At 46.8% G+C, this 26,060-nt stretch overlaps 1 protein-coding gene across 10 annotated transcripts in view; it reads right to left on the minus strand.

The window, feature by feature from the left end:
* The window catches only part of LOC126527811 (uncharacterized), a 91,892-nt gene that overhangs the window by 23,804 nt on the left and 42,028 nt on the right, over positions 1-26,060 (minus strand). For 6 of the 10 annotated variants that reach the window (XR_011890024.1, XM_072284214.1, XM_072284216.1 and 3 more), the window contains 2 exons: positions 10,067-10,193; positions 6,308-6,409 (listed from right to left, as the gene is read on the minus strand). Coding sequence is in view for 7 of the 10 variants with exons in the window: in XM_072284214.1 (XP_072140315.1) it covers positions 6,332-6,409; positions 10,067-10,193 (205 nt within the window). In the remaining 3 variants the exon portion in view is untranslated. Of the gene's footprint in view, positions 1-6,307; positions 6,410-10,066; positions 10,194-16,003; positions 16,895-19,225; positions 19,347-26,060 lie in introns of those variants that run through there. The other 4 variants (XR_011890023.1, XM_055069201.1, XR_008611855.1 and 1 more) reach the window with 3 other exon arrangements.

Here is a 26,060-nt window from a genome sequence, read left to right on the forward strand (position 1 = left end):
AGGACAGGTCGTGGACATACGTTGCGCTTCGCATGTCCATGCCCTGTCCTTCACTTAATACCGTCAGTGTAGAACTAAGCGCAATATAACCATGAACGTTCACCAACTAGCCCCCTTCATTGCTTTTGTTGTCTGGGCACGCGACCGCGCGACGAAGCAGACAAAAGGGAAGTACATCTTCCTTGCTGAGGTGTGAAGTAAAACAAAAACACGCAGACATTTCATTTGTGTGTTTTGTTATTGCTCTAAGCTTTAGTTCGTCTACTCTCGAAGTGACCTGTCATCCCGAGCGACGTCAAAGCACAGATACGTGTGTGTAGGCGCGGTAGCACGCGTACGTAGTACTTAGCAAACACGATCGTTAGCGCGCATTGTGTGCCCGGCGTTTGTCAGCTAAATATGGCCAGACCTGGTGAGGGGCCCTTTAATGAGCACTACATACCCTATCCCGTAATATATAACGGCCGCTAGAGAAAGGAAAGAGGTTCTTGAAGAGCACCTTGCAACATACTCAGTGGCTCAAATTGCTCCGATGGTTCGTTTCGAACCCTGTTCGGTCAACACAATAGCCCGATTTTCTAACATATACTTCACTGTGACCCAGGTTGGCGGGAAAGCGGTTCGATACAAACAGATATATAGATACAGAGCCCCGGAAAGCGCGTGAAATACCTTAGGAAAGGAAACGCATTATAATCTTGCCGTCTGGTCATCGCGACATTCACCAACAAAGGACACTACTTTCCTACGTAACATTTCGATCATCTCAGACATTCTACATTCGAGACACTACGCAAATCATTTCAATGTAGCTAATATTTGAAATGAACCCATTGCAGTCAAGCCGTCGTAAGCGTGCAGTTCAAAGCAAATTCCATCGTAATGCTACTTGCGGCTTTCTCTTGTTAAAAGGGTGCAATGCACTTCTTCATACAGCAACTATATATATATATACATATATATATATATATATATATATATATATACATATATATATTGAAAGGGGGTTTATTGCAGCTCGTATGCGGGATCGCAAGTGGCTCTTGATCGCGAGTCCTAGCTGTTCGCATCAGCAGCCCGAGCTCGGGTCTCGCGCCGAAGCGGTGGCAGTCCGCACAGCGCCACATGCATGTTACCCACTACAATTGCCCCCGCGGTGAAGAGGAGCCATCCTGGCGACCTAAGGTGATGACACGATAAGGGGGTCGTGGTACGGCTTCAGGCGGCTCATGTGAACCGTCTCGCGGCCACGGCGGCGTTTGTCCGAAGATGGCGTCACCGGTTCGACCACATAATTCACCGGCGATGTGCACGCGACGATCCGGTACGGACCCTGGTATTTCGGAGCGAGCTTTGGGCTAAGGCCTGGAGATTGGAAGGGCAGCTGAAGCCAGACGTGAGAGTCCACGGCGAAGGACTGTGTGGGCTGCCCGTTGTCGTGGCGATCTTTGTGGATTCCTTGGGTATCCGACGTGAACGAGCGAGCCAGTTGGCGGCACTCTTCAGCATGGCGAGCAACTTCGGAAAGAGGGGTGAATTCAGAGGCATCCGGATGATATGGTAGCATGGTGTCGAGGGTAGTGGATGGTTCACGTCCATGAAGAAGGAAAAATGGGGAGAAGCCTGTGGTAGCCTGAACGGCGGCGTTATACGCGTACGTCACAAAAGGGAGGACATCGTCCCAATTGGAATGATCAGACGCAACATACATGGTGAGCATGTCACCAAGAGTGCGGTTGAACCGTTCCGTTAGACCGTTAGTCTGTGGGTGATACGCCGTAGTGGTGCGGTGAATAGTGCGGCAAGCGGCGAGTAGCTCATTAATAACTTCGGACAAGAAGACACGGCCTCGATCGCTGAGCAGTTCTCGCGGTGCGCCATGCCGTAAGATGAAATGCCGTAACATGAATGCGGCGACGTCGCGAGCAGCAGCCGAAGCAAGTGCAGCAGTTTCGGCATATCTTGTGAGGTGGTCTACTGCGACAATTATCCAACGATTTCCTTTAGCAGTGGATGGAAGAGGCCCATAAAGGTCAATGCCAATCCGATCAAAAGGACGTGCAGGACACGGTAAAGGTTGCAGAGGGCCTGTCGTATGAGGAGATGTCTTGCGTCGCTGACAGGCTACACATGACCGAATGTATTTGCGGACATAAGAATACATGCCGCGCCAGTAGTAGCGCTGGCGGAGCCGCTCGTAGGTTTTCAGGACGCCAGCATGAGCTTGTTGTGGGTCGGCGTGGAAATACGTGCATATGTCGGAGCGCAAATGGCGAGGGATGACTAGCAGCCATTTGCGACCGTCCGGCTGATAGTTTCGGCGGTACAAGATGGCGTCCCGTAGCACGAAATGGGTGGCTTGGCGACGAAGGGCTCGAGGGCATGTAGCCGTCGAAGAACTGTGAAGAATGTCAACGAGAGACACAATCCAGTAACAGCAAGCGTAGCAACCGGACACTCTATGGGTGAGGGTGGCGTTTCGTCGGATCGCATGGGCGATCGGGAGAGTGCATCGGCATCAGAATGTTGGCGCCCGGATCGATAGATGACGCGAATGTCAAATTCTTGGAGCCGAAGAGCCCAACGTCCAAGACGGCCCGACGGGTCTTTCAGTGACGCAAGCCAGCAGAGCGCGTGGTGGTCTGTCACAACATCGAACGGATGGCCATACAAGTAAGGGCGAAATTTGTTTAACGCCCAAACTATAGCCAAGCATTCTTTCTCTGTGACAGAATAATTGGTTTCTGCCTTCGTGAGGGCACGACTCGCATACGCAACCACATATTCCGGAAAGCCAGGCTTGCGTTGCGCAAGGACGGCTCCAAGACCAACGCCACTGGCGTCCGTATGAACTTCGGTCGGTGCAGTCGGGTCATAGTGGCGTAGAACAGGCGGTGAGGCAAGCAGACGACGCAAAGTGGTGAAGGCTTGGTCACATGCCGGAGTCCAATGGCGAAGGTCACCGGGGCCAGCCAGGAGCTTCGTCAGGGGAGCGATGATGCAGGCAAAATTGCGCACAAAGCGTCGAAAATAAGAGCAAAGGCCGATAAAACTTCGGAGCTCTTTCAGTGTAGTCGGCCGCGGAAATTCGGCGACAGCGCGAAGTTTGTCAGGGTCGGGAAGGACGCCGTCTTTGGAAACGACATGGCCAAGTATGGTCAGCTGGCGGGCGCCGAAGCGGCACTTTTTCAAGTTAAGTTGAAGGCCGGCGGTGGCAAGGCAAATAAGGACTTCGCGTAGACGAGAGAGGTGAGTGGTGAAATCAGGGGAGAAAACTACCACGTCGTCTAAATAACACAGGCACGTCTTCCATTTGAGGCCTCGCAGAATATTGTCCATCATTCTTTCGAATGTCGCGGGCGCATTGCAGAGGCCGAATCGCATTACTGTAAACTCATACAGGCCATCAGGCGTAATGAAAGCTGTTTTCGAGCGGTCGGATTCATCCACTGGCACTTGCCAATAGCCCGATCGCAAGTCCAAAGAAGAAAAGAATTCAGCACCATGTAGACAATCCATGGCGTCATCTATGCGCGGTAGAGGATAGACATCTTTTCGTGTAATCTTGTTGAGGCGTCGATAGTCCACACAGAAACGAATCGAGCCATCTTTTTTCTTAATGAGTACTACGGGCGATGACCAAGGGCTGCAGGATGGCTTGATAACACCACGGTCAAGCATGTCTTCAACTTGCTCGGCGATGACACGACGCTCGGTGGATGACACGCGGTACGGACGCTGGCGTAATGGTGCGTGATGTCCCGTATCAATGTGGTGAGAGACGGTACTTGTGCGGCCTAATGATGCTTGGTTCCAATCAAAAGAGGCGTGAAAATCATTTAAAAGAGTAATTAGTCGCTCACGTTGTGTCGGCTCGAGGTCATCCGCAATGGAGCGACAAAAAACATCCGGTGGTACTCGGTTAGATGGCACATGGGGTGTCAGTGCTGCTACGTTGGCAGTATCTACGTCGTCGGCCATAGGGAAATGCACAATAGCGTCAATGTCGACAGACTCGAGGGTACCAATAGTCTCGCCACAGTGCAAAGCCAAAGTGTATGAATTTGGGTTTGAAATCAGTATTTCTGCAGCACCATGGTGAACCGTGAGGAGGGCGAAAGGCAACAATATAGGTTGGGGGCGAATGAAGACTGCAGCGGGTGTAAACATGACCGTCGCTTCGGCAAGCGATGCACATGAAAGAGGGACAAATACAGCACTGTGAGGAGGAAGGTCAGTATCCGAAGCTACACAGATCCTGCTAAGATCCTGAACTTGAAAGTCGTGACATGGCAAATCGCACAGAACGGAGAACTGAACCTCAGCACGTGCACAGTCAATGACGGCATGATGGCGCGACAGAAAATCCCAACCGAGAATGACATCGTGGGAGCAACAAGTTAGCACAAAGAAATCAATGGAATACAATATGTCTCGAATCAGCACCCTGGCAGTGCACATAGCGACTGGCTGAACTTGTTGTGCACTGGCTGTTCTAAGCAATGGAACCGAAGGTTTCATGGTCACTTTCCGCAATGCACGACAAAGCTCACTAATCACGGATACAGCAGCACCTGTATCGACGAGCGCAAGGCATTTGATGCCATCAACGGACACTTCAATAACGTTAGCGGGGGGAAAACGAGGACTTTGATGTTCCGACGATGACGCAGTTCGTGCCTCAGGAACTGAGGAAATCAGTTTTCCGCCTCAGTAGTACTGGCACTGGGTCTACGACGCATGGGTGAGAGTGAGCGCCGACGAGGGGAAGGCGAGCGACGAGTGCCGTAGAGCTGTGACTGCGGTGCCGGTAGGCCATCAGCAGCGTAGACTTCCGGTGGTGGTCGCTGAGGCAGACGGAAAGGTCGGAAGTCGGAGCTGGGTCGTCGCGGGGTGCCCACGAAGGCCGGCAAGCGCCGGCGGCAGAAGCGCACAACATGACCCGGGGTACCGCAGGCATAGCATATTGGGCGGTTGTCAGCAGTGCGCCAAGGATGTGGCCCCCGCTGCTGTGCACTGAAAAAGGGATCCACCGGCTGGCGAGGCGAAGGCGGAGGAGAGAACACCGGCGGGCGAGGCGCTGAAGGCGGAGGAGAGAATCCCTGTAGACGAGGCGCCCGTGCAACGGCTTCAGCATACGTCAGAGGCGCGGCCACGGGAGCCGGCTGACACGGAGGTGGAAGAGCTTCGGTCACTTGCCCTTGAATTATCTATCGGAGCGCTGGAGCCAAACATTGAGAAGGCTTCTCCGTCGTCGGCAAAATCGAGAGCTGTCGTGCGACCTCCTCGAGCACAAATTCTTTTATTTGCGTCAGCAAAGTTGTGTGGTTGTCGCCAATAATTAATGCGGCTAACGAATCTTCCGTAGGCGGTGGGCGCCGAGCTAAGATGCGTTGTTTCCGTAGCTCGTCAAAACTTTGGCACAAATTGATAACTTCGGCCACGGTACGCGGATCCTTCGCTAACAACATCTGAAAGGCGTCCTCATCAATGCCTTTCATAATGTGTTTTATCTTGTCCTGTTCCGACATTGACGGATTCACGCGCTTACACAGGTCAATAACATCTTCGATGTAACTTGTGAAAGTTTCACCGTGATGTTGCGCACGCCCACGTAGGCGTTGTTCTGCGCGAAGCTTGCGGACAGCGGGGCGCCCGAACACTTCTGCGAAACTTGTTTTGAATGTGCTCCATGTGGCGAAATCGTGTTCGTGGTTTCGGAACCAGAGGTTCGCGACGCCGGTTAAGTAAAACAGCACGTTGTGCAACTTGGTGACGTCGTCCCACTTGTTATGCTGGCCCACCCGTTCATAAGAAGACAACCAATCCTCCACGTCATGATCATCGGTGCCGCTAAAGATGGCAGGATCACGCTGGCGCAACACACCGGAAACTATGACCGCCGGAGGCTGTGGTGCATCTTCCTGGGTGGTTTCGTCAGGCATCGTCGTAGCAGTCGGTAGCGTCCGGCTTCGGAGTTCCAGTTTCCGAGGTCTACCCCGCAGCTCCACCAAATGAAAGGGGGTTTATTGCAGCTCGTATGCGGGATCGCAAGTGGCTCTTGATCGCGAGTCCTAGCTGTTCGCATCAGCAGCCCGAGCTCGGGTCTCGCGCCGCAGCGGTGGCAGTCCGCACAGCGCCACATGCATGTTACCCACTACAATATATATATATATATATACGAAGAAGTGCATTGCATTCTTTTAACAAGAGAAAGCCACACGTCATATAATGTGTGTGTGTGTGTGTGTGTGTGTGTGTGTGTGTGTGTGTGTGTGTGTGTAGTCAGAAAATCAACACGACTTACGCCTTGGTAGTGGTGTTGTCTTGGTCAGGGAAAGGTCTTGGTACGGTACGGTCTAGGTAGAGGTAAGGTCTTGGTAAGGTCTCCAGGCACTTCCTTGGTGGCCTACGCAAAAGGTGCGGGAGCAGCTGAACATCAACGTCCAGTGCTCATGTGAGATTGATATCGCGAAATAAAAATTCGGCAATATGGCGACAAAATGCGTCGTGGCTAATTCTGTACGAGTGGTGCCTACTGCAACGACGCTTCTCTTCCGCGCTACCCTGCGAACACTGGGCGCGACCTAGCACCGCAAACCAGAATCCTGCGTCTGGTCTCCGAAGGACACGGCGAGCCAGTGCGTGCGAAGATTTGCAAAATGTGTGTGTCTGCTGAAACACAATATACCAGTAGTGATGCTAAAACAAAACGTAAGGAGCGCATGCAACGAGTTAGGTCCTAAAATATGAATTTTGTTCGTAGTTGCTGCACGATATTTTCGGTACCAATAGGTTTGCAGAAAGCAGTGGCAATAAATGTGTGGGGAGCACGCTGACACCTACTTGTCGAAGCTCGGCTTATTAGGTGTACGAACGTTGTATCAACACTTACATTTAAAATCGCAGGTGTTTTCGCGGCACACAATTGCCGAGTGGAAATCTTTCCGGAAACCTACGACCTTGTTTCGTTATCTTTCATTCATATTTCCATCAGCTGAAAGTGACGCCAATAACAAATTTCCGGCATTAACAGCGGCGCCATGACGTTACTGAAAAAGCGCAGAAAAAAAGTCAAAGGGGAACTAATCATAAGAAAACTATTAAAGGAAAAATCAGAAATCCACCCAAACGCAGGCAGCTGATAAGTGCTACAAAGGAAGCCCATACAGGTTCCTCGAAAGAAAAGCCTAGCTGTTGAAGAAAAATGTGTCCTGGTCCGGGAAGTGAACCGGAGGCCACCGCCTTAGCTGGGCAGCCGCTCTACCCTCTGAGGTAACCAGGCGGCTAGCAGATGGTAGGGCAAAGTCAACTCGAAGCTAAGGCAAGAGTGACGTACTAGTTCAGCGGCCACTTCTAAGGTGGAGAAAAGTAATTAATAAAGGGAAAATGAGATATCCACCCAAACGCAGCTAACTGCTACAAAAGATGCTCATACGGGTTCCTCGAAAGAAACGACTGCTTCGATCAAACGCCTAGCAATGGAAGGAAAATTCGTCATGCTCCCGGACTCAAACCCGGGACCACCGCCCTTCAGGGGCAGCCGCTCTACCAAGCGAGCTAACCAGGCTGCAAGCAGGTGGTAGGGTGAAATCAAATTTATGAACAACTCGAAGCGAAGGCAAGTGTGACGTAATATTTTTTCGGAATCCCGCAAGGTGGAGAGAAGTAAAGGGAAGTGGAACATTCACCCAATTGTTGCTAAGTGCTAAAAAGGAAGGCCATACGGGTTCCACGAAGAAAAGTCTCGCAGTTGAAGAAACATTCGTTCTAGTCTGAACTCGAACCCGGAACCACCGCGTTTCCGGAGCAGCCGCTCTATCATCAGAGGTAACCAGGCGGCTAGCAGATGGTAGGGCAAAGTCGAATTTATCAACTCGAAGCAAAGGCAAGAGTGACTTAATATTTCTGTGGAAACCCGCAAGGTGGACAGAAGTCATTAATAAATGAAAAATGAGACATCCACCCAAATGTAGGTAAGTGCTAAAAAAATGCACCCTCCTATTTCCTAATTTTTAGAAAACATGGCCCCTAATCCCGATAGTCCATGCCATGCCAGTCGGAAGCGTAAGCGCCGAGCCTTAAGGTATCTTCGACTGGTTGCCTTCATCCTACGAGTCGGCCAGATTCCGTGCTAATGGAACGCACAGGCCGACAACAAGTACGGAAGCCGAACGTGTAATTCGCTCAGGGAGGATGCAATTGCACATGCGAAACCACATTAACAAAACAACCATCCGATTCTACCTATAATATTATAACCATAGCTATCAGCACTGCCTAATGACGAACGCGAGACGCTAGAAGGCAACGGTTACGGTCAGCCGTTGCCAACAGTGGTGACGCTGTGTTCCGAAGACGTGGCGAAATCTCGACTACTTCTCCGACGCCAGGAGGTGTATGCTGCTAGTGTACACGTAGTAGACACGTCTATTTCGTCTATAGCTAGAGTTCTGAATGGCTGGACTGGTGAACACGCCTGAAGGAGACAGGCGCCCCGAGCCAATAATGACTCCAGCCAAGCAGCACTTCAGCATCAGACGACGAAATGGGCATGCCTACTAGGTGGACACTTACAGAACACACCCCCCAGGGCTCGAAGTGCCCGAGAGCGCTCGACGCCTGAGAACGAAAAGCTGAACGCAACGCGATCGCGCTCCGAAACGACCTGCCAAAGATGCCATAAATGAGTGCAAAGGCGAACAATGAAAGCTAGCCTATCGGAACGCTTGCCCGGCGCCTCTCCTTTCCGACACCGTAAGGCAGTGTCGGCAGGCTGTTAGGCCTGCTACAAGGCGCCAGGGATCGAGATTCCTATAAATTAGTGCAAAGGAGAGAAAATGAAAGCTAGCCTATCGGAACGCTTGCCCGGCGCCTCTCCTTTCCGACACCATAAGGCAGTGTCGGCAGGCTGTTAGGCCTGCTAGAAGGCGCCAGGGATCGAGATTCCTATAAATTAGTGCAAAGGAGAAAAATGAAAGCTAGCGTATCGGAACGCTTCCCCGGCGCCTCCCCTTTCCGACATTGTAAGGCATTGTCGGCAGGCTGTTAGGCCTGCTAGAAGGCGCCAGGGATCGAGATTCCCATAAATTATTGAAAAGGAGAAAAATGAAAGCTAGCCTATCGGAACGCTTCCCCGGCGCCTCCCCTTTCCGACATTGTAAGGCATTGTCGGCAGGCTGTTAGGCCTGCTAGAAGGCGCCAGGGATCGAGATTACCATAAATTAGTGCAAAGGAGAAAAATGAAAGCTAGCCTATCGGAACGCTTGCCCGGCGCCTCACCTTTCCGACACCGTAAGGCAGTGTCGGCAGGCTTTTAGGCCTGCTACAAGGCGCCAGGGATCGAGATTCCTATAAATTAGTGCAAAGGAGAAAAATGAAAGCTAGCCTATCGGAACGCTTCCCCGGCGCCTCCCCTTTCCGACATTGTAAGGCAGTGTCGGCAGGCTGTTAGGCCTGCTAGAAGGCGCCAGGGATCGAGATTACTATAAATTAGTGCAAAGGAGAAAAATGAAAGCTAGCCTATCGGAACGCTTCCCCGGCGCCTCCCCTTTTCGACATTGTAAGGCATTGTCGGCAGGCTGTTAGGCCTGCTAGAAGGCGCCAGGGATCGAGATTACAATAAATTAGTGCAAAGGAGAAAAATGAAAGCTAGCCTATCGGAACGCTTGCCCGGCGCCTCTCCTTTCCGACACCATAAGGCAGTGTCGGCAGGCTTTTAGGCCTGCTACAAGGCGCCAGGGATCGAGATTCCTATAAATTAGTGCAAAGGAGAAAAATGAAAGCTAGCCTATCGGAACGCTTCCCCGGCGCCTCCCCTTTCCGACATTGTAAGGCAGTGTCGGCAGGCTGTTAGGCCTGCTAGAACGCGCCAGGGATCGAGATTACCATAAATTAGTGCAAATGAGAAAAATGAAAGCTAGCCTATCGGAACGCTTGCCCGGCGCCTCTCCTTTCCGACACGGTAAGGCAGTGTCGGCAGGCTGTTAGGCCAGCTACAAGGCGCCAGGGATCGAGATTCCCCAAGAGAAAGGCGGAGGACAGAAAAGTGCGTCCGTTCGCTTACCTTCCGGCCTGGAAAATGGGCCGTTGGCCGGTTCACGAGCTTCGAACTCGGGTGCTGCGCGGGGTACGCGCGCACGCCTATCCAAGCGCCTCGTCTTTGGCGCTCCTGCGAGATGGCCGACCGCGAGCTGAAACAAAGCAAAGAAACGCAGTTGCAGACCTACGCCCATGTTACTCTACGTTCCTTGCGGAATTTCTAATAGAAATAGAACACTTGAGCCTGTAATCCCGCATGAAGTTGCATAACCACCTATAACTCATGTTACTGATTTGAAGGAAGACGAAGTTTGAAGATTCGCAGGGTGCGGGGCTGAATAGTATACGAATGGCATTAGCTTTTTTCTTAGGAATTATACTTAAGATTCAAAGAGGTGCTTTGCGAATTTTAAGCCTCCTCCTTTATAAACTCCCCAAATTTTGAGAACTTGTCACATAACTGGAACAGTAAACTCTGTGAAACACGAACACTTGAAGTCGAATCACTAGGCTACGTTGACAAATTCCGTTTCTAAAGTTTCACCTACACATGGCTGGTCTGTTTCTATCACCGCACAGCTTCTCTTATGGGGAATATGAAATGTCATTTTGCAGCTGCTTGTAAAAAATATTCCAATATGCAAAAACGAACCCCAAAAACACTTGTCCACCTTCTTATATAACCTTATAACTGAAATGTTTAACACGAGCTATCTGCGGGGGAATCGACACCACACTTTGCACAGCGACAGCAAGGTTAGCGACGGAACTCTGGGCATTACTTCAAGGTCAACGTGATTTCGAATACTAATTCAGAAATTAAGGTGTCGTTATCTGTCTAGAAATTCAATTTCGACTCACGGTATTTTTGCTTTCATTTCTTTCTGCAATCTAGAGACATCCTTAAACATAATCTTATTATTTCTCAAGCATGTATAATTTTGTTTACGTTCGCATACATTTCCCTTTCTTACATTTTTATTGAACTACAATGTTCTTGACCAGTTTGCCAAGGTGGGTATGTGCAACTAATACCAAGGTTAAATATCTAATTGGCATATGAAGGAATCAACATAACAGTGCTAGGTGGGAGCACAAAAGGCCCAGGCGCACAAACGAGCCAGGCACCTCGGCAGTAGGCCCACCAGCCCTTGCAGCCCACTGACGGGATGTCTTCAGTATTGGAACAGCCATTCGATTAATACGTAGCACTGGTTTTATTCCAAGCCATGCTCCATACATAGTGAAAAAGATGTATTTGGTTCTCGCTCACAACTGCTCCACCCCACCAAGATTTTAATGGCTCGCTACTCATGTGTTACGCAAGACACAGCTTGGATGACAGGGTATGTGCCACTACACGCGAGCGCGAAAAGAAAACGTCGGCACCCCGTCACAATCAGTGCTCGTTCTGTTTGTCGTTTACAGCTTCGCTGTCCGACCACCTTCACAGCGTGGATTCGAGACCATTTTTTTTTCTTATCTGAGAAGGTTTAACCTCGAAGTTTATAGGTAAGTCTTCAATGACACGTTACTCAGCATCAGGCACGAACTACAGCGATATCTCGAGAACATTCTCCGCCACCGAAAGGACGTAGTATTCAGGTACATCTGCGTCAGTCAAGCAGTTCATAAGACCTTAACACTTTTTCACGCCTTAAGTTGGACCTCCAGCGTTTCCTGTGCCACTGTGGAAGTGGCTGTTTTTAGCCATTTCTCCAGAATTATTATAGGCCTCGGGCTACGTGTCCCACTAGACACGCAAAACAGCGCGGAAGAAGTGAAGTTGAGAATAACAAAACTGAAGGTTACGGAGAAGGCAAAAAAGTCTACAACAGAAGCAGCCCATTGTGAACGAAGATGTCAATTCACCAATGTAAGCAGTACTTACACTAACGAGTTTTATACTTCATGGTGATCTCTTACTGCAGAACATACATCATTTAACCACATCATTTCCGGTAGCTTCACAGTTTACCCTACATAGGTATGTCTGGGTAAAATGTCAACAATGAATAATACTGAATAATGTAGCAGATAATTTGGCGAGAGCAGTGCTGAGTGGCTCTCTTCTGTTGATAAGTCCTTCGTCGAGTTTCTTCGCTGATTTGTCCTTGGTAAGGTTCTTCGACATTTTCATGCTTCGTCATTCGTTGCTAATTTCAGGAGAGGAGCACTCGTCCAGGACAATTTAAATGGTCCGTAGTAACTTTAGCTTAATTCTCTTATCCACTGTTCCTTCCGAATAACAATCTCTACCGTACTCAAAAAAATATTTTCTTCTCTACACTGCGCCTTTCGAGTAGCTGTCATAGACAGAAATTTGTATAGAGTTGCTTAGACATTCTTTCCTTTCTGGCCATTTTCAGGTCATGAGGCAATCCATTAATTTTAACCACACGGTTGTTTCTTATAAATTGCACAAACATTTCAAACGGATAATTTTACCTAGGTTATACCTTGCCATAGCCAGTGCTGTCTTTGGATGCATTTTGTCTTTTACATTACCATATACAGATGTCTTACCTAATAAGAAATGTTATCACGATACAGGTGAATTTTCTTGCTACATTTCTAAACTATTGGTATTTGGCTTTTCATTTGATATCATAAAATTGTTTATCAATATTTTGTAGATTTACCTAGGCATCTGGCAAACAGGGTTTCTGGACAATTGCCATAGAGGGTAACAGTCATACAAAAAGGCAAACCTGCCAAACAATGTTTTGCTCAGGGTTAAGCTGACGGAGGCCCAAAGGTGCACCGAGTAGAAAACTATTGTCTTGTTTAAACTGAGTGCACAGCAGATCGTGGGGATTTGCTTACTTGTAAACAAATGACTGAAACAACTTTAGAAGGGCGAATAATTGCTTAGATTTTTCTGTTCAGTTCGTAAAGAACAACGTGTCTTCTCCATTCCCACGTATGCCTGGGACCCGCCTATATTTGTCTGTTAACATAACTTCTTCATATGGCAGCTTTGTAGATAATAAATTTAAAATGTATTTCTACTCGAGAAAGAGCACCTGGATTATGACAGTCACTGTAGCGGAGGCATGCGTATAACCACTCCTGCTTGTTTGTTGCGCACATAACCTGATGCAAGGAAGCGCTTTTCACAATTCGCCTATATAGAAACTCCGCTGCCATCGCTTCATAAGGAACCGCCCGACATAGTCATCAGCAAGAAAACGAATCACACAGAGCCATCATGGTAGAAGAAGGTTTCGTAATTTAACTTTTTTAGATTTTCCTTGCACAGCTTTTTTTACATTGTATTTCTTTCTTTTCTCTATTTTTATGAATACGTTTCCTATAGGTTGCTTTGGACTGGTTTCGTCTTGCTCCTTTTTCTATATTTTTGAGGGCACATCGGATTAACTCCAGCGTGGACGGTCCACCTCGTAGGGACAAGCCATGTTTTGTCACAACAGCAATAATTTTCGGATGGTTTGTATGTGCCATAAACATTCAAGCTTTCCGGTGAAACCTGCTAACGTGCACAGCTACAAACTGCATTGCTTCTGTTGCCTCCCTGCCACCGCAATACCCGATATTTCAAATGTTCACACTATATACGAACACAACACAGGAAGAAAACAAGCTGAATTTACTACTTCATATTCAGTACGGACGTACCTTTGAACTGCTTAGAGCAATGGCTCCAATTAACCATTTTTTTATCATTCAATAACCTTCAGACATTGATCAGCCCAACAACTACGTCATCAGAAAGGCCTTGATGCGTTTTTGGAGCTAGTGGAACAATGTATCACGAGTACTAGTGCTCTTTGCGACGACACTCACAAAAACAAGAAACGCTAAGGTTCGATTGTAAGCCTAAAGCTAAGTACAAGGCCCGGGACTCCGCATTTACCAACCTACTCAGAATTCGTCCCCGAGCCCGGAAACGCTCTAAGCAATCACTGCAAGCTGCTAAACCCAATATGCGAGTGGAATGCCAGGTCACCTGCTCCAATGGAGTATGCAAACGTTTCAGACCACATGTTGTCGTTCATCGGACGTCACTGCGGAGGCTCAAGACAGTTGAGTAAAGATCAGAAACGAGAGAAACTTGGAAAATCCCGCTGAATGCAGAGTTTGGGGATAAACGAAGCTTTTTCGATCATATCAAAGGTAAACCAAATAGCATCTATATGAAACGGTAACGATCAATTGCAAAAAAATATAAAGTATACTGCTAATTACCAATATGAAGCGCAATGTTTAGGTAAAAGTAGCGTAATTGGGCCAATATAAAGCAAGGACGCAAATGTTTTATATAGGGCCTGCATCATCCTCAAATCAACACGAATGCGCACCAGTTTTATCATATACGACCTAAATATTTCTTGCTGTATTCTGCATTACAGATGCATTTCGCGAGCCATTAGACAAACTTTATTTGCTTTGCGCCTCGCCATTATTGTCAGTGTTTGTAAGTGGAAATGGGATTACTTGCTCCTGATAGCGGCCAAGCATAATCGTACCGTATCGCGCTTACCAGGCAGAAAATGATGATGATGTTGATGACCTTAAAATCATTGTTCTTATTCTGTTACCTCGCTCCGGGCACCAGCAGCAATAACCGTTTGACAAATAAGGTTTATACCTATCCTATCCTGTTACTTTCTTCAAAGCGTAGGACGTTATTCTTGGCTGATGCTCTGACATTGCAATTTCAATGCCGACAGTTAAAACTCTGTCGAAGTTCCTACATGACAGGAAACTAGACGAGCAGCTGTAATAGACCCACTGTCTAAGATACGTAAGCCCTCACAGCTTATATCCGCATCATCATGCATCCAGACACTTTACACTGCCCTTCCCTCTTTGCCATTGCAGAGTATCAGACGAGGGAGCACCAGCTCCGGTTAACCTCTCAGTCTTTCCTGGCAATAAAATTTCGCTCTTACACCGCGTAACAAAAACTTGTCGATGGTAATTATGATGATGCTGATGATGATGATTTATGTAATATCGCGCATAGAAACAATGAAGGATTGGCCAAAAAGGGTGCGGTACATTTAAGGCAAAATATGCTGAAGAAATACAGCGCACTAGAAGTGTTAAGACTAGATATATAACGCATTCCTTCACTAAACGCTTCTTTGGGTCTACGGCCTCTTTCACACATGCACACAGCTCAGTTTTTTTTTTCCTTTGCGAAAAGCTTCACTGCAGTGGACTTTGATTTTATTTTACCAACTTCACTTCTTGCCTTTTCTTCGTTCACATGATCTGTGACGTATAGGCATAATATTCTATTGACAATGAGTGCGCCCATACTTAGAGACCCGTGGCCAGCTACACCCAGTGACTGAATTTTTCGTATACCAGCCCAGACACCAGCCGCCGTTACAGGCAATGCAAGAAAGAGAAGGAAAAGAATGCTTCACACCAAACAGTTTCTCTACGACAAAGGCTTGTTGCTCCTCAATGGACGTATACGTATCCTCATAACATATTGCCCTCAAAGGCATAAAGCCATAATTCAAAGTCTCTATTGCATGGCTATAAAATTATTATTATATCCGACTCAAGACCTGCAGTTCGATACAGCTACCAAAACACTAAAAAGTTCTACAAGCCCTAAGCTGTAGTGCTATTGCTGGCAATATCGGTAAGTTTCATAACATGGCAGCTACCCGTCAGATAATGTTTGGTGCAGATATATAACATAAGCGTGACTAAGCCTGAGACTTGCTTCCGTCGTCATATGAGAACCACTTCGAATGTGGGTGGCAAACATTTAGGCTAGAGAAATACAACAGGTACTCAGCCCCCCCCCCCCCCCCCGCATATGCTCATGATTACTTACAATCCTTGCAATTGTGGCAACGTGCACAAGACAGTTTATCACGCTGATAAAGTCTCATAGGTAGTATATGCTGCATTGCGAATACTATAATAAAAACTAATGCGACACACTAGTGAGTAAGAACACACTTCCCAAAGTTACCAAATAAAGAACGCCATTCGGATGAGAAACAGGCAGCTGCTGCTTCAGCAGCCGCCGTCAAACATTCAATGGTCGCCAACAGTCCGCAAACTGCAGTCAGACGAGAGCCTGCAGTCATTCCGAGGGCGGGAGCACGTCCCGAGCCACTGCAAGCCCAAGGATTGCTGCGCGTTCCTGGATTTCTGCCACTGTCGAGATTACAGGTAGCTTCGGAATCAATGGCATTGGCTGAATCGCAGACAGTCCCGAGCTCCCAGCCAGATTATGGCGCACGGGAAATCTGGAGCCGCAGTCAGTCTAGGGATCAGAGTGAAACCGTGCGGCACTATCGCTGAACGTCATGGAGCACTGCTAGCTTTCAGATCACATCTGTCTCAGGACCACACCCAGTCCCAGGCCTGGAGACCGTCCAGTGGCCGCTACCACCAGTGCTCGGGTAGTTGCCAGTGTCTGGATTACAATAGTGTGCTAGGATTTCAGCCAGTTCAGGGGCTGCAGGCAGCCCAGGGTTCGCTGTCAGGTCAGGGCCGCTATTCATCCAGGGGCCCTGCCAGTATCGTAATCATGACGTCATGGGGTCGCAGACAATCCAGGTGTCATTTCCAACCAGGGGGCGCTGCCAGTCTCAGCAACACACGCACTCCCAGGGCCGGTGCAAGTATAGGGGCGCTTTCCAGTCTCCAGATAATATCTAGTCTTGCGGGCGCAACTAGACCAGGTCATGCTCCCACTCACAGGCTCGAAGTCCATGCCGGAGCTGCAGCCAGCCTCGGGGTCATACTCAGCCCACAGACCACGACCAGTACAGCGGTTGTTTCCAGAGTCGGGAACCTCGTCTCGTGGTTGTAGATAGCCCACGGGTCACAACCAGTCAAGGAGTTACTACCAGCCCTGGGATCAAAGCCATTTTCAATGACAGCTGGCGCTGCCCATATTCAGCAAAGCAATGTCGAACGAAATTAGAACTAGAATACACCACAACCCCAAAAATCAGTCAATCGGCGCCTTGCCGTTATATTATGTTGCAGATACTTCTAAGGCGCTTTCTGGAGCGGTCAATATTGGCGGCAGATTATAAGTAAGCTCCTCAAATTACTCAAGAAACACTATGTAGCGGAGGCGCTTGAGTGCAGGCGCTGCTGCCAGTCATTAGTTCATAGTCAGCCCCAGAACTCAGCCTGTCTCGGTATTACAACCAGCACACGGGCCACAACAAGACTATAAAGGTTGCTGCCATTCGATATTGTAGCCATTTTCGTGATCCAGCTCGGATCACGAGAATGGCTGCGATACCGTATGGCAGCAACCGGCCCGTGATTCAGGGCCACATTTACAAAGATGAAAATGGAAACAGCTAGAGTCCGTCCCTCCCCTAGCAAAAATAATAATGAATCAAACAGTCCTGCAGCTACAAGACACAACCTTTGCTGAAAGTTCGCCAGCCACCTGTTCCGTTTCCCTGACATTGCCTTGATGATATATCTAAGGTGCAATTTCAAGCGAATAAATTAGCCATCAGTTATAGGAGAACTTTTCCTTAACGCCGTGGCCCACAAACATGAGGTCCGGGTGCCCAGTCTGTGCGGGGGTTTCTGGCAGTATCGGAAATGCAGCCAGTCCCGGGTCCTCAAAAAGACCGGAGCCAGGGCGCTGGTGCTCTGAGCCATCGCTCGGTAAGACGCGGCTGCTAGTTTCAGGATAAGAACATTTGCACTGCTGTTAACGGAATCATGCTACGATCCCAGTGCGCAATAATGTAAATCTATCTCGCCTGCAGCTGCGGCACACTACCACCAGAACCACAAACAAATCACCCTCTCACCACCACCGCCCTACCTTATTCATTTCGTCTTACGTCTAAGGTGCAATCTCATGCACCAAAATTACACAATGACCTTGAAGAAGCGCTTCTTCAATGTACTCGCCAGCAAACTTCGCCATTAAGACGTACGACACAAACACTGTATCTGCTGTCACGGGCACGCAAGCAGAAACTAAACACCTCAGGCCACATCGCTACGCTACGCAGTCCAAATCATCGAACAAATGTAAGAGCCAGCATTCCTGCAGCAGGCAATAAGCAGCGTCATACTTCACCCCAAATTCTCAAAATAGAATCCAACAAATAAAATATGCAACTAAACTAGCGGCGTAGAGTGCAGATAAAGTCACTGCGTCAGTTGAAGCGGTGCTTAATCTATACAACTTGTGAGCATAAATGCGCGATTTTTCTTCGCCAGCTCTCTCAGCAACCCTAGAAAGGCAACGGTCTCTTAAGGTAATGTTGATTTTTGAGGGTACTAGTTGGGTATACGTTGTTTCTGTGGCCTTAGCACTCCACAGAAGCTGCCCGGTACGAACGCCTTTTATGGTGCGCTAATTTTGAAGTTGAATTTCTACTCGAATTGAAAGTAGGCGCACATTCTGCGTCGTTTTTTCCTGTTTGCATCACTTAAGCGGAGATGTCTAATTAAATGACCTCGTTTGGTTTCCAGGACCCTATTCCAATAACATGAAATAGCTTAATGATGCAAAGCCCTTAGATCCACAAGCAAGCGGAATCCGAAATTTACCCTGCAACAACCATTCTGCAAAATAAAAAGTAAGTATAAACTTTAATAGGACAATAGAGACCAGTTTAGTGGCGCAACACAAGAAATGCATTTTCTTCGCTCGCAAATGGGCCAGCCACGTGCTCTATATTCGCCGTCATAGCCCTACACGAGACATCCGACCTATATAAAAGACCTTTTAATAAACTCCTCCGACAGCAAAGAGTCACGCAACTATCGTTTGTCACTATGCGCTGTGACCCGCGATGTCACAAATAGAAACGACAGCAGATAGCACCCACCGCACTCAGAAGGCCCTCATTCCATGCGTCTTACGGAAATACATACAAAGGCAGCGCATTTCATCGTCGTTGTGTGACTAAGTCTATCATCAAATGAGAAAATTAAGCTAGACATCGTCACATAGGGTGCAAATTTACGGGCAACGCAACATTACAAACGTCTACTGAAGTATCCAACATAAATGCAGCATGCATGTGAGGCTAGATATTAGTATTTTTAAATAATCTGCGCGGCATGAATGCATTAGCAGAAATCTTAGTTGAGTCTGCTTAAAATGAGCGACTCGCTAACTTTGAAAGCTTCCTCTAAAGAAAGCAGTACGTCGACCGATCTGCCATTGATTAGTGGACAAATGCAGACTACATACGTGCTTCATGCTGCATACTCGAATAATTTGGAGAAGGAACAGGTACGACACGTTGACGACATGGACTTCGAAGACTGGGTAGAGGCGCTGACTGGTTGGGTAGAAACACACAACAAAGGCATAGGGAATGTAACAGACATAAACAATTTAGGGTAAATAGTATATTCCACATAAAGGCATGAAAAAAAACAATACACAATTGCAAAATACACCCTAAAATTGTACTTTCAGCCCGGAGGTCCTCTACAAGACCGTGGTTCGAATCCCGGTGCCGCGCAATGTTCCACCAGATTTTATAAAAAAACCACATGTTGATAAAATTTCATAAACAGGCCTGGAGTGCGGCCTCGTCCAGGTGACTGCCTTTCATTTATGACTTGCTCTCTCTCTCTCTCTGACGCACGCATTGCAGTTCACAATGCATACCAGGCCCAACAACGCGCTGAAAGTCATTTTCACACGCAATGCAATCCCAAACCTTGCCCACCCGATGCAACAAAGCAATGAAATCTTCAAGTATATCACGTATAATACTTAAAGTGATGAGCTGTGCTATCTACGCAGACGTTTGGTCATTGCTGATGGCGTTTTATTTTCTATAGCTTGGTCAGTGGTTCATGAGTTTATAAATCCTTTAAAAAAAATTTCATTCATACAGCAAGACATGCGCGAAAGGGCAAACCTTCTCATATACAGAGTTTTGAAACTCGCAAAAGGTTTTGCAGATGGTGCACAAGACATTGTCGGTGGCGGTTCACATGTGTAGCGCGAAACTGTGTAACACTTGTGAACAATTGGCTTACAAATGCAGAACCGCTACGTTCTAAAGAAAGCAAGTGACACCATGCGTGACAGCTCATAGGCGTAGAAACAATCGCTGAAACTCGGGAGGTGCAAATCTTCATCATCATCAATGAGGCAGCTACCAAAGTAGTGACCACCGCTGGTCTCATAAAATAGGTCTTCGGCGAGGCCATTAATGTCACATTACCAGCAGATGTCCGATGAACGAACTACATTGCTCCAGGCAGTCATCGGTCCCTACGATAAATTAAATCAAACAAATATTGGAGCACGAAAATGACAATGGCTCCACGCTAATTTCATGGGTTGAGTTATACCGTAACGAAGGCGCAAACGTTCATCTGAAACCCTAAATTTTAACAACTTACTTATTTTAGCGATTTTTTAAAACCTACATGTGTTGCACGCCAAACGCGCGCTTTGTCCGCCATTTCTCTTACGTCACATATTCCTAGACACTCAGCTGCTTGTCATGCCGGCTTGCTCAGTGCGGCCATTCAGTGTTTGGCAATTTGGACACATTCCTAGAGGCACGTGGCAATAATAACTTCATTGGCGAGGAATGAAAAAGTTATAAACCAAGATATACAAAGTTCGTTGTACCCAGTGGCACAAGATTACTCGACAAGACACAAAATAAGATAGCACCAAAGCAGTCGAATCGGGGGGACTGGAGGAACGAATGGCAGGTACAAGTTTAAGCGTGGCTACATTAACCAACGATGGCTGCGTGGTGATCGTGAGGTAACTTATTGCATAGCGTATACGGTACCATCCTATGTGACATAACTTGCCCATTTCATGTGTACACGGTGTGTCAGAATATGCGTTGAAAATGCCCGAAATAAAAAGGTCAGGTTACGTAATGTTTTTATCTCGATTACGATCATTAAACGAGACGCAGAACAAACAAGTTGATGTAATATGTAAAAAAAATGACATTGCAAATAATATCTCCTTTTTTGAAAACAAAAATTTTTAGCAGATTTATCCAGTAAGATAACTGAAGCGCGCATCAGGAGGGCCTCCTAACCGTCTCCGCAAGTTATTATGGAGTGAGGGGCGTAATTTGTACAGCCTAATTATTGCTGGACATTTCTATAAAAAAACTGAAACAGAACATCAGAAGAACGCCACAGTCATACCATTAGTAGACGCTCATCCAAGAGTGTTTTGACTGCTTGCACCTCAACGTTGGGCAATATTGAAGATAGTGCAATCGTGGCTTTATAAGATGGTCGCCTAATGCTCGACCGACGGTGCAACCGTTACCTTCCTCATAAATGACCCTTTAATAAGGGAATGACAGCGGCGCTCTTCCGCTGTGAGGTTTGCGTTTATGTGTGTAACTATTCAGAAATAATTACGCTATGACCATTAGAAAGTTGACCTTGTGTACATTTCAGCAAACTATTAGGAATTCCTCGGATGGCACACTTCAACTATCGCACTGGGACAAAACACATCTCTTTTTCTGAGAAAGATAAATATTCTCGCCTCAAAAATAGTTTGTCTGTGTTCTAAATCGAATCGTTTAAGAATTCTTGCCTCTGCAGCGAACGTGACCGAAAACTGATTGCAGTATTTGAGGTTAACTAGTATTATGAAGTTAGGAACGCAGTGAGCAAAAAAAAAAACATCGCATTTATTTACATTGCCGAATTCACATAGCGTACTATTCTGTATTCGACATGTGATGAAAGACATAATAATTACAGTGCTCATATTTACTGGTTCATGCTTCCTTCTGTTTTAAAACTTGCAGAAAACCATCTTGACATTCCAACGTAATTCAACTGTACTTCCAGTGCACCACAATGTTTTATTGCAAGCAGGTTGTGTATGAACTTTTATTAATGGTATTCTTGTTTTGCCTTCCTTCTATCATCCTGGTACATACGCATGCTCATGGTGACTATACTGTACGTCTGCCTGTATACGCAGAATTACGCCAGCTTATTGTAGTGTTCCTTGTACCGAGGTGCTGTACTGCTGGTGGGCGTAGCAGCATTTTCATGCTCAGTCGAGCTTTTGGGTTTCATGCGCTGTGCTTTTTATTGACGTGGCAGTAAAGTGATTGGTTAATTGATTTCGTAACATCCTGCAAATCACGTTGATATGCGATAGAGTTCCTCGATACATGCATGGAACTGGTGGCAGAAGTGCCAGACCCAAGATATCAACGTCATATGGCTACCATTACAAAGAACTTCTTTGGTATTGCATATACCTCGCCGGATGGATTGCCAGTGCAATATATCAATGCATTCTATAGGATATGGCATGATGGTCATCGACTAATGTGCGACGTGGGCAGCGAATCAGGTAGATGCAACGAAAGTGAAAGGACCAGTTGCACATTTCGCAAAATGATGCAGCCGGCCTCTGGTCGTGATTGTTCTGTCAAGGAAACAAGGCTGATTACCTGAGTTGTAGGGGGTTCCACATTGAAGGCCTTCAACGTAGTTACTCCTTCCGCTAGCGCATCTTTTACACGTTTTCTCTTATCCTGCTTTCTCATATTCGCTTTCTTGTCGCCCGACTAGCATGACAAGCTGCCTTCTTCCTCTATGTTGCAAATTCGCAACGCTAGCTCTCAAATCTTGCAGCCAAAATCTGCCTTCTCTGCTCCGTACATGGCTTCAAAACAAAATAACTTCCGAAGGACATGGACACATACAATGTATACTAACAGCCATTCTCTCCAACATGGTGCTACAGCAACAGCACCGCCCAATTGACTGTATGTTCAGATTGTAAGACCAACAGAAGTGTTTAGCGGCGAAATTTAGTTTTAGGCTCATGAACTGTACGCAGTTGTCACTGCCCATGGCATGGGTGATGGTGAGACCTCCAGAGGCGGATTCAAATATATCTAGAATGAAATTAACGTCATTAACAAGTTTATCCTCTGTGGGCAGATGAAGTAAGACTAGGCTATCGTCTACATATCGGAAAATGTGCGACACTTGGTGACGAGAAATTCGTTCTTGAACCCGCTGATCGAACACTGATAAAGGTATGTCGCAGAGAATAGGTGCAACCGAAGAACAAATACAAATGCCAGCATTCTGCACGTAATATTTCCCGTTAAATTTAATTGCAAATATTATTATTATGGCTACATTTCAGCATTTCTCTTCCATTTAGCACACTGGTTTCACTTAGAGATATCTCTAAATGTAGATCAAATGAACAGGTTCTTTGTAGGTAACGTAGGCGGCACACGCCCAACCTAAAAGATAAGCACGATTGGGTAAACACACATACCCAGTCGCTAAATCGAAGGAAATAAAATTAACCCATAAATCCGATAAATATGATTTATCATTTCACTAAATGAATGGTGTGCTTTAGAGACGATCGCTGCAAGCTAACATTGCATGTTCAGGTTTTATCTGTAACAAAGTTATAAAATTGTAGTTATTGTCCGCATAGTAGTTCGTCATACCTACAAGGGTTGCATAAGGCACTTCGCTTGAATATACCAACCTAATCAGCTTACTAGAATGTGTTATGAATAAGGTGGCGGGTTTTAAATCACGTAGCTATAAATATGGTTCAAGTATCTCACTAATAAAATTTGATACTTTATTTCGTACCGCAGGTAGTCGCCGTGATTTTCTACTTTCATCATTACTAAACAAGGACATTCGTGCTGCTACGTAATCTTTTTTTACGGCTGCAAATCATATCTTGCACATCACGCAGAATGCATTATCGCCTTAGCTTTATACGCATCTGTGAGAATACTTCTGCATTCAAATGGTCACGCTTCCTCGTGCCCATCGGTTATGGAACGCTCTTCTGGATTTCATCGTCACGGAAACAAAACCTTATCAATGATGTCAGCCCAGAAATTCATATTGTACTGCATAACAATGAAAAACGGCGGGATCCCAGATGAAAAACACAACAGGAAATTTCAGTCTGTCGTTATTTCGGACGTTCCCTTTCTGACGTTCCGTTGTCTGACGTCTGTTGCCTGTAGTGGGACGTTCTGTAGTTCTTGATCAATATTTAATTAAAAATTGACAGAGACCACTTTAAGGCTATGTAAATTTGTTATTACAAACAACAAAAATATAAAACGTTGCCCGCCGCGGATTTGGACTTGCGACCTGAGGATCCCGAATCCAGTATCTTAACGCTGCACCCGCTGAACATGATACGCTTACATATTGGCTGTGTCAACAGTAAGAATCTCAGTCTTCGTTGATGTTTGCATTTGCATATTGAGAGCGAAAATGCGCTTTCACTTCACCGCGTCAGCTGGCGCATTTCTAGAAGAGCAAAAGTCTTGTTACCAACGACAAGTACATCGCGGAGTGCTAGAGCATCGATTTTCCTTTACGATATAAATGTGAAATAAGAAATTCAGAAATAGACAATGGTGACCGGGGACGCAGGGTTGCTTCTGCTCATTTCGACAGCTGTCTCTCACTCTTTACACTTAAGATCGTGCATATAATTCGTGTGTTCAATGCAAAATAGCTACATAAACATTCGTGGATGAGTGTTCATTATCACAGCATACTGGTTGCTCATGGCAGCGCTGTGCCAGAATTCTGAGACCCGAGCAAGGCAGTGTATCACGAAACTTTGTGGAACAAACCAAAAAAATTTTTTTGCGCTTTGCAACAAAGCTTATGCAGTATTTCTGTAAAATTAACTAACGTGTCAGCGTAACGGCAGATGTAAGTCGGTAGGCCTGTGTGCCACATCCTACCAAATAAAACAAAACAGATACGCAGCCATTACCGCAGATGGTATTATCTCGATCAGCGGCCTATTTTGAAGAGGTTGTTTGGGCGTGGCTTCTGCCTCGTCGTCACGGCACAATTGTAACAATCGGCCACGTCGACTTTAATATCGGTGTCGGTGCTATCAGCATTGCCGGCTTTAGAGATGCACGATTGAATATCACGCAAGAGAAAAGTACAGTGAACACCACCGATGCGAACAAGACATACAATTTTAAAGCGTCGTAATGGAAAGCGCTACTGTCGCGGTGTCAGAACTTGTGTCGCTGTGACAGAAAATGGCACATCTCTAACGCCACGACAGAAAATGTGTAGTCGCGACAGAGTTCCTGTTGCGATAGAAAGTTGTTGTTGCGACTTCAGGATTCTTAGTCGTCGGGAGCGAATGTTTCTGTTGCGATGCCGGAATTTCTGTCGTAACGTCAGAATCGCTGTCACGATAGAAAGCGGTTGTTGCGACTCCATTACAGTTTTTGTCGGGACAGCTTCAGAACTCTTGGTCGTCGCGACAGAGTGTTTCTGGTGTGACTTCAGAATTTCTGTCATAAGGTCAGAAATGTGCGAAATAGAGGGAATCAGTGCACGGAACGCATAAAACTGCAAAAGATAAGGAACATGCCAGTTGAAAAAGACAGCAGATTTTTTGTCGCAACTACAGAAACGTCAGGAACTACTATCGTACAGCAGAAATGTCTGTCGTCCCAACTACAATTTCTGTAGTTGCAACAGAAATTTCTGTTGTCTTTGTCAACTGGGATGTTTTTTATTTTTTACAGTTTGATGCGTTCAATTCGCCCTTTCGTTCATTATACATAATGGCTGTCTATTGACTGCGTATGTAACTATAAGGCAAACAGAAAAACACCCAGATGGGCGTTCTTCGCTTGTCCTCCAGCGCATTCCCTTTTGTAGGTGTTTTACTCTCATTGAAAGGGCGTCCGATAAAACTCGCATTGAGGTGAGCATTATTTCGGCATACAACGAGAGTACCGCACCATGCCCACTTCCCTGCCATTTAAATGGGAGGTAAAACGAGAGTATTACGAAGGAATCAAAGGCATATTAGTTTAGGAGCGGAAAGCACGTAGCGAAATGCTTGGTGGCACAGGGTCACGCGCTTACGGAACACCGCAGACCGAAATATCGCACGCGGGTGATCTAAGAGCTGACCACCCGAGCAGGCGTTGCACCTGCTCGGAGCGAAGGCCGGCGTCCGATACTTTGGCCTGCGGTATTCCGTCTGCCACTATTCCGTCCGCCACGAAGCA

This window comes from Dermacentor andersoni, chromosome 9, assembly GCF_023375885.2.
Source record: "Dermacentor andersoni chromosome 9, qqDerAnde1_hic_scaffold, whole genome shotgun sequence".
In the NCBI taxonomy this organism is placed as follows: Eukaryota; Metazoa; Arthropoda; class Arachnida; order Ixodida; family Ixodidae; genus Dermacentor; species Dermacentor andersoni.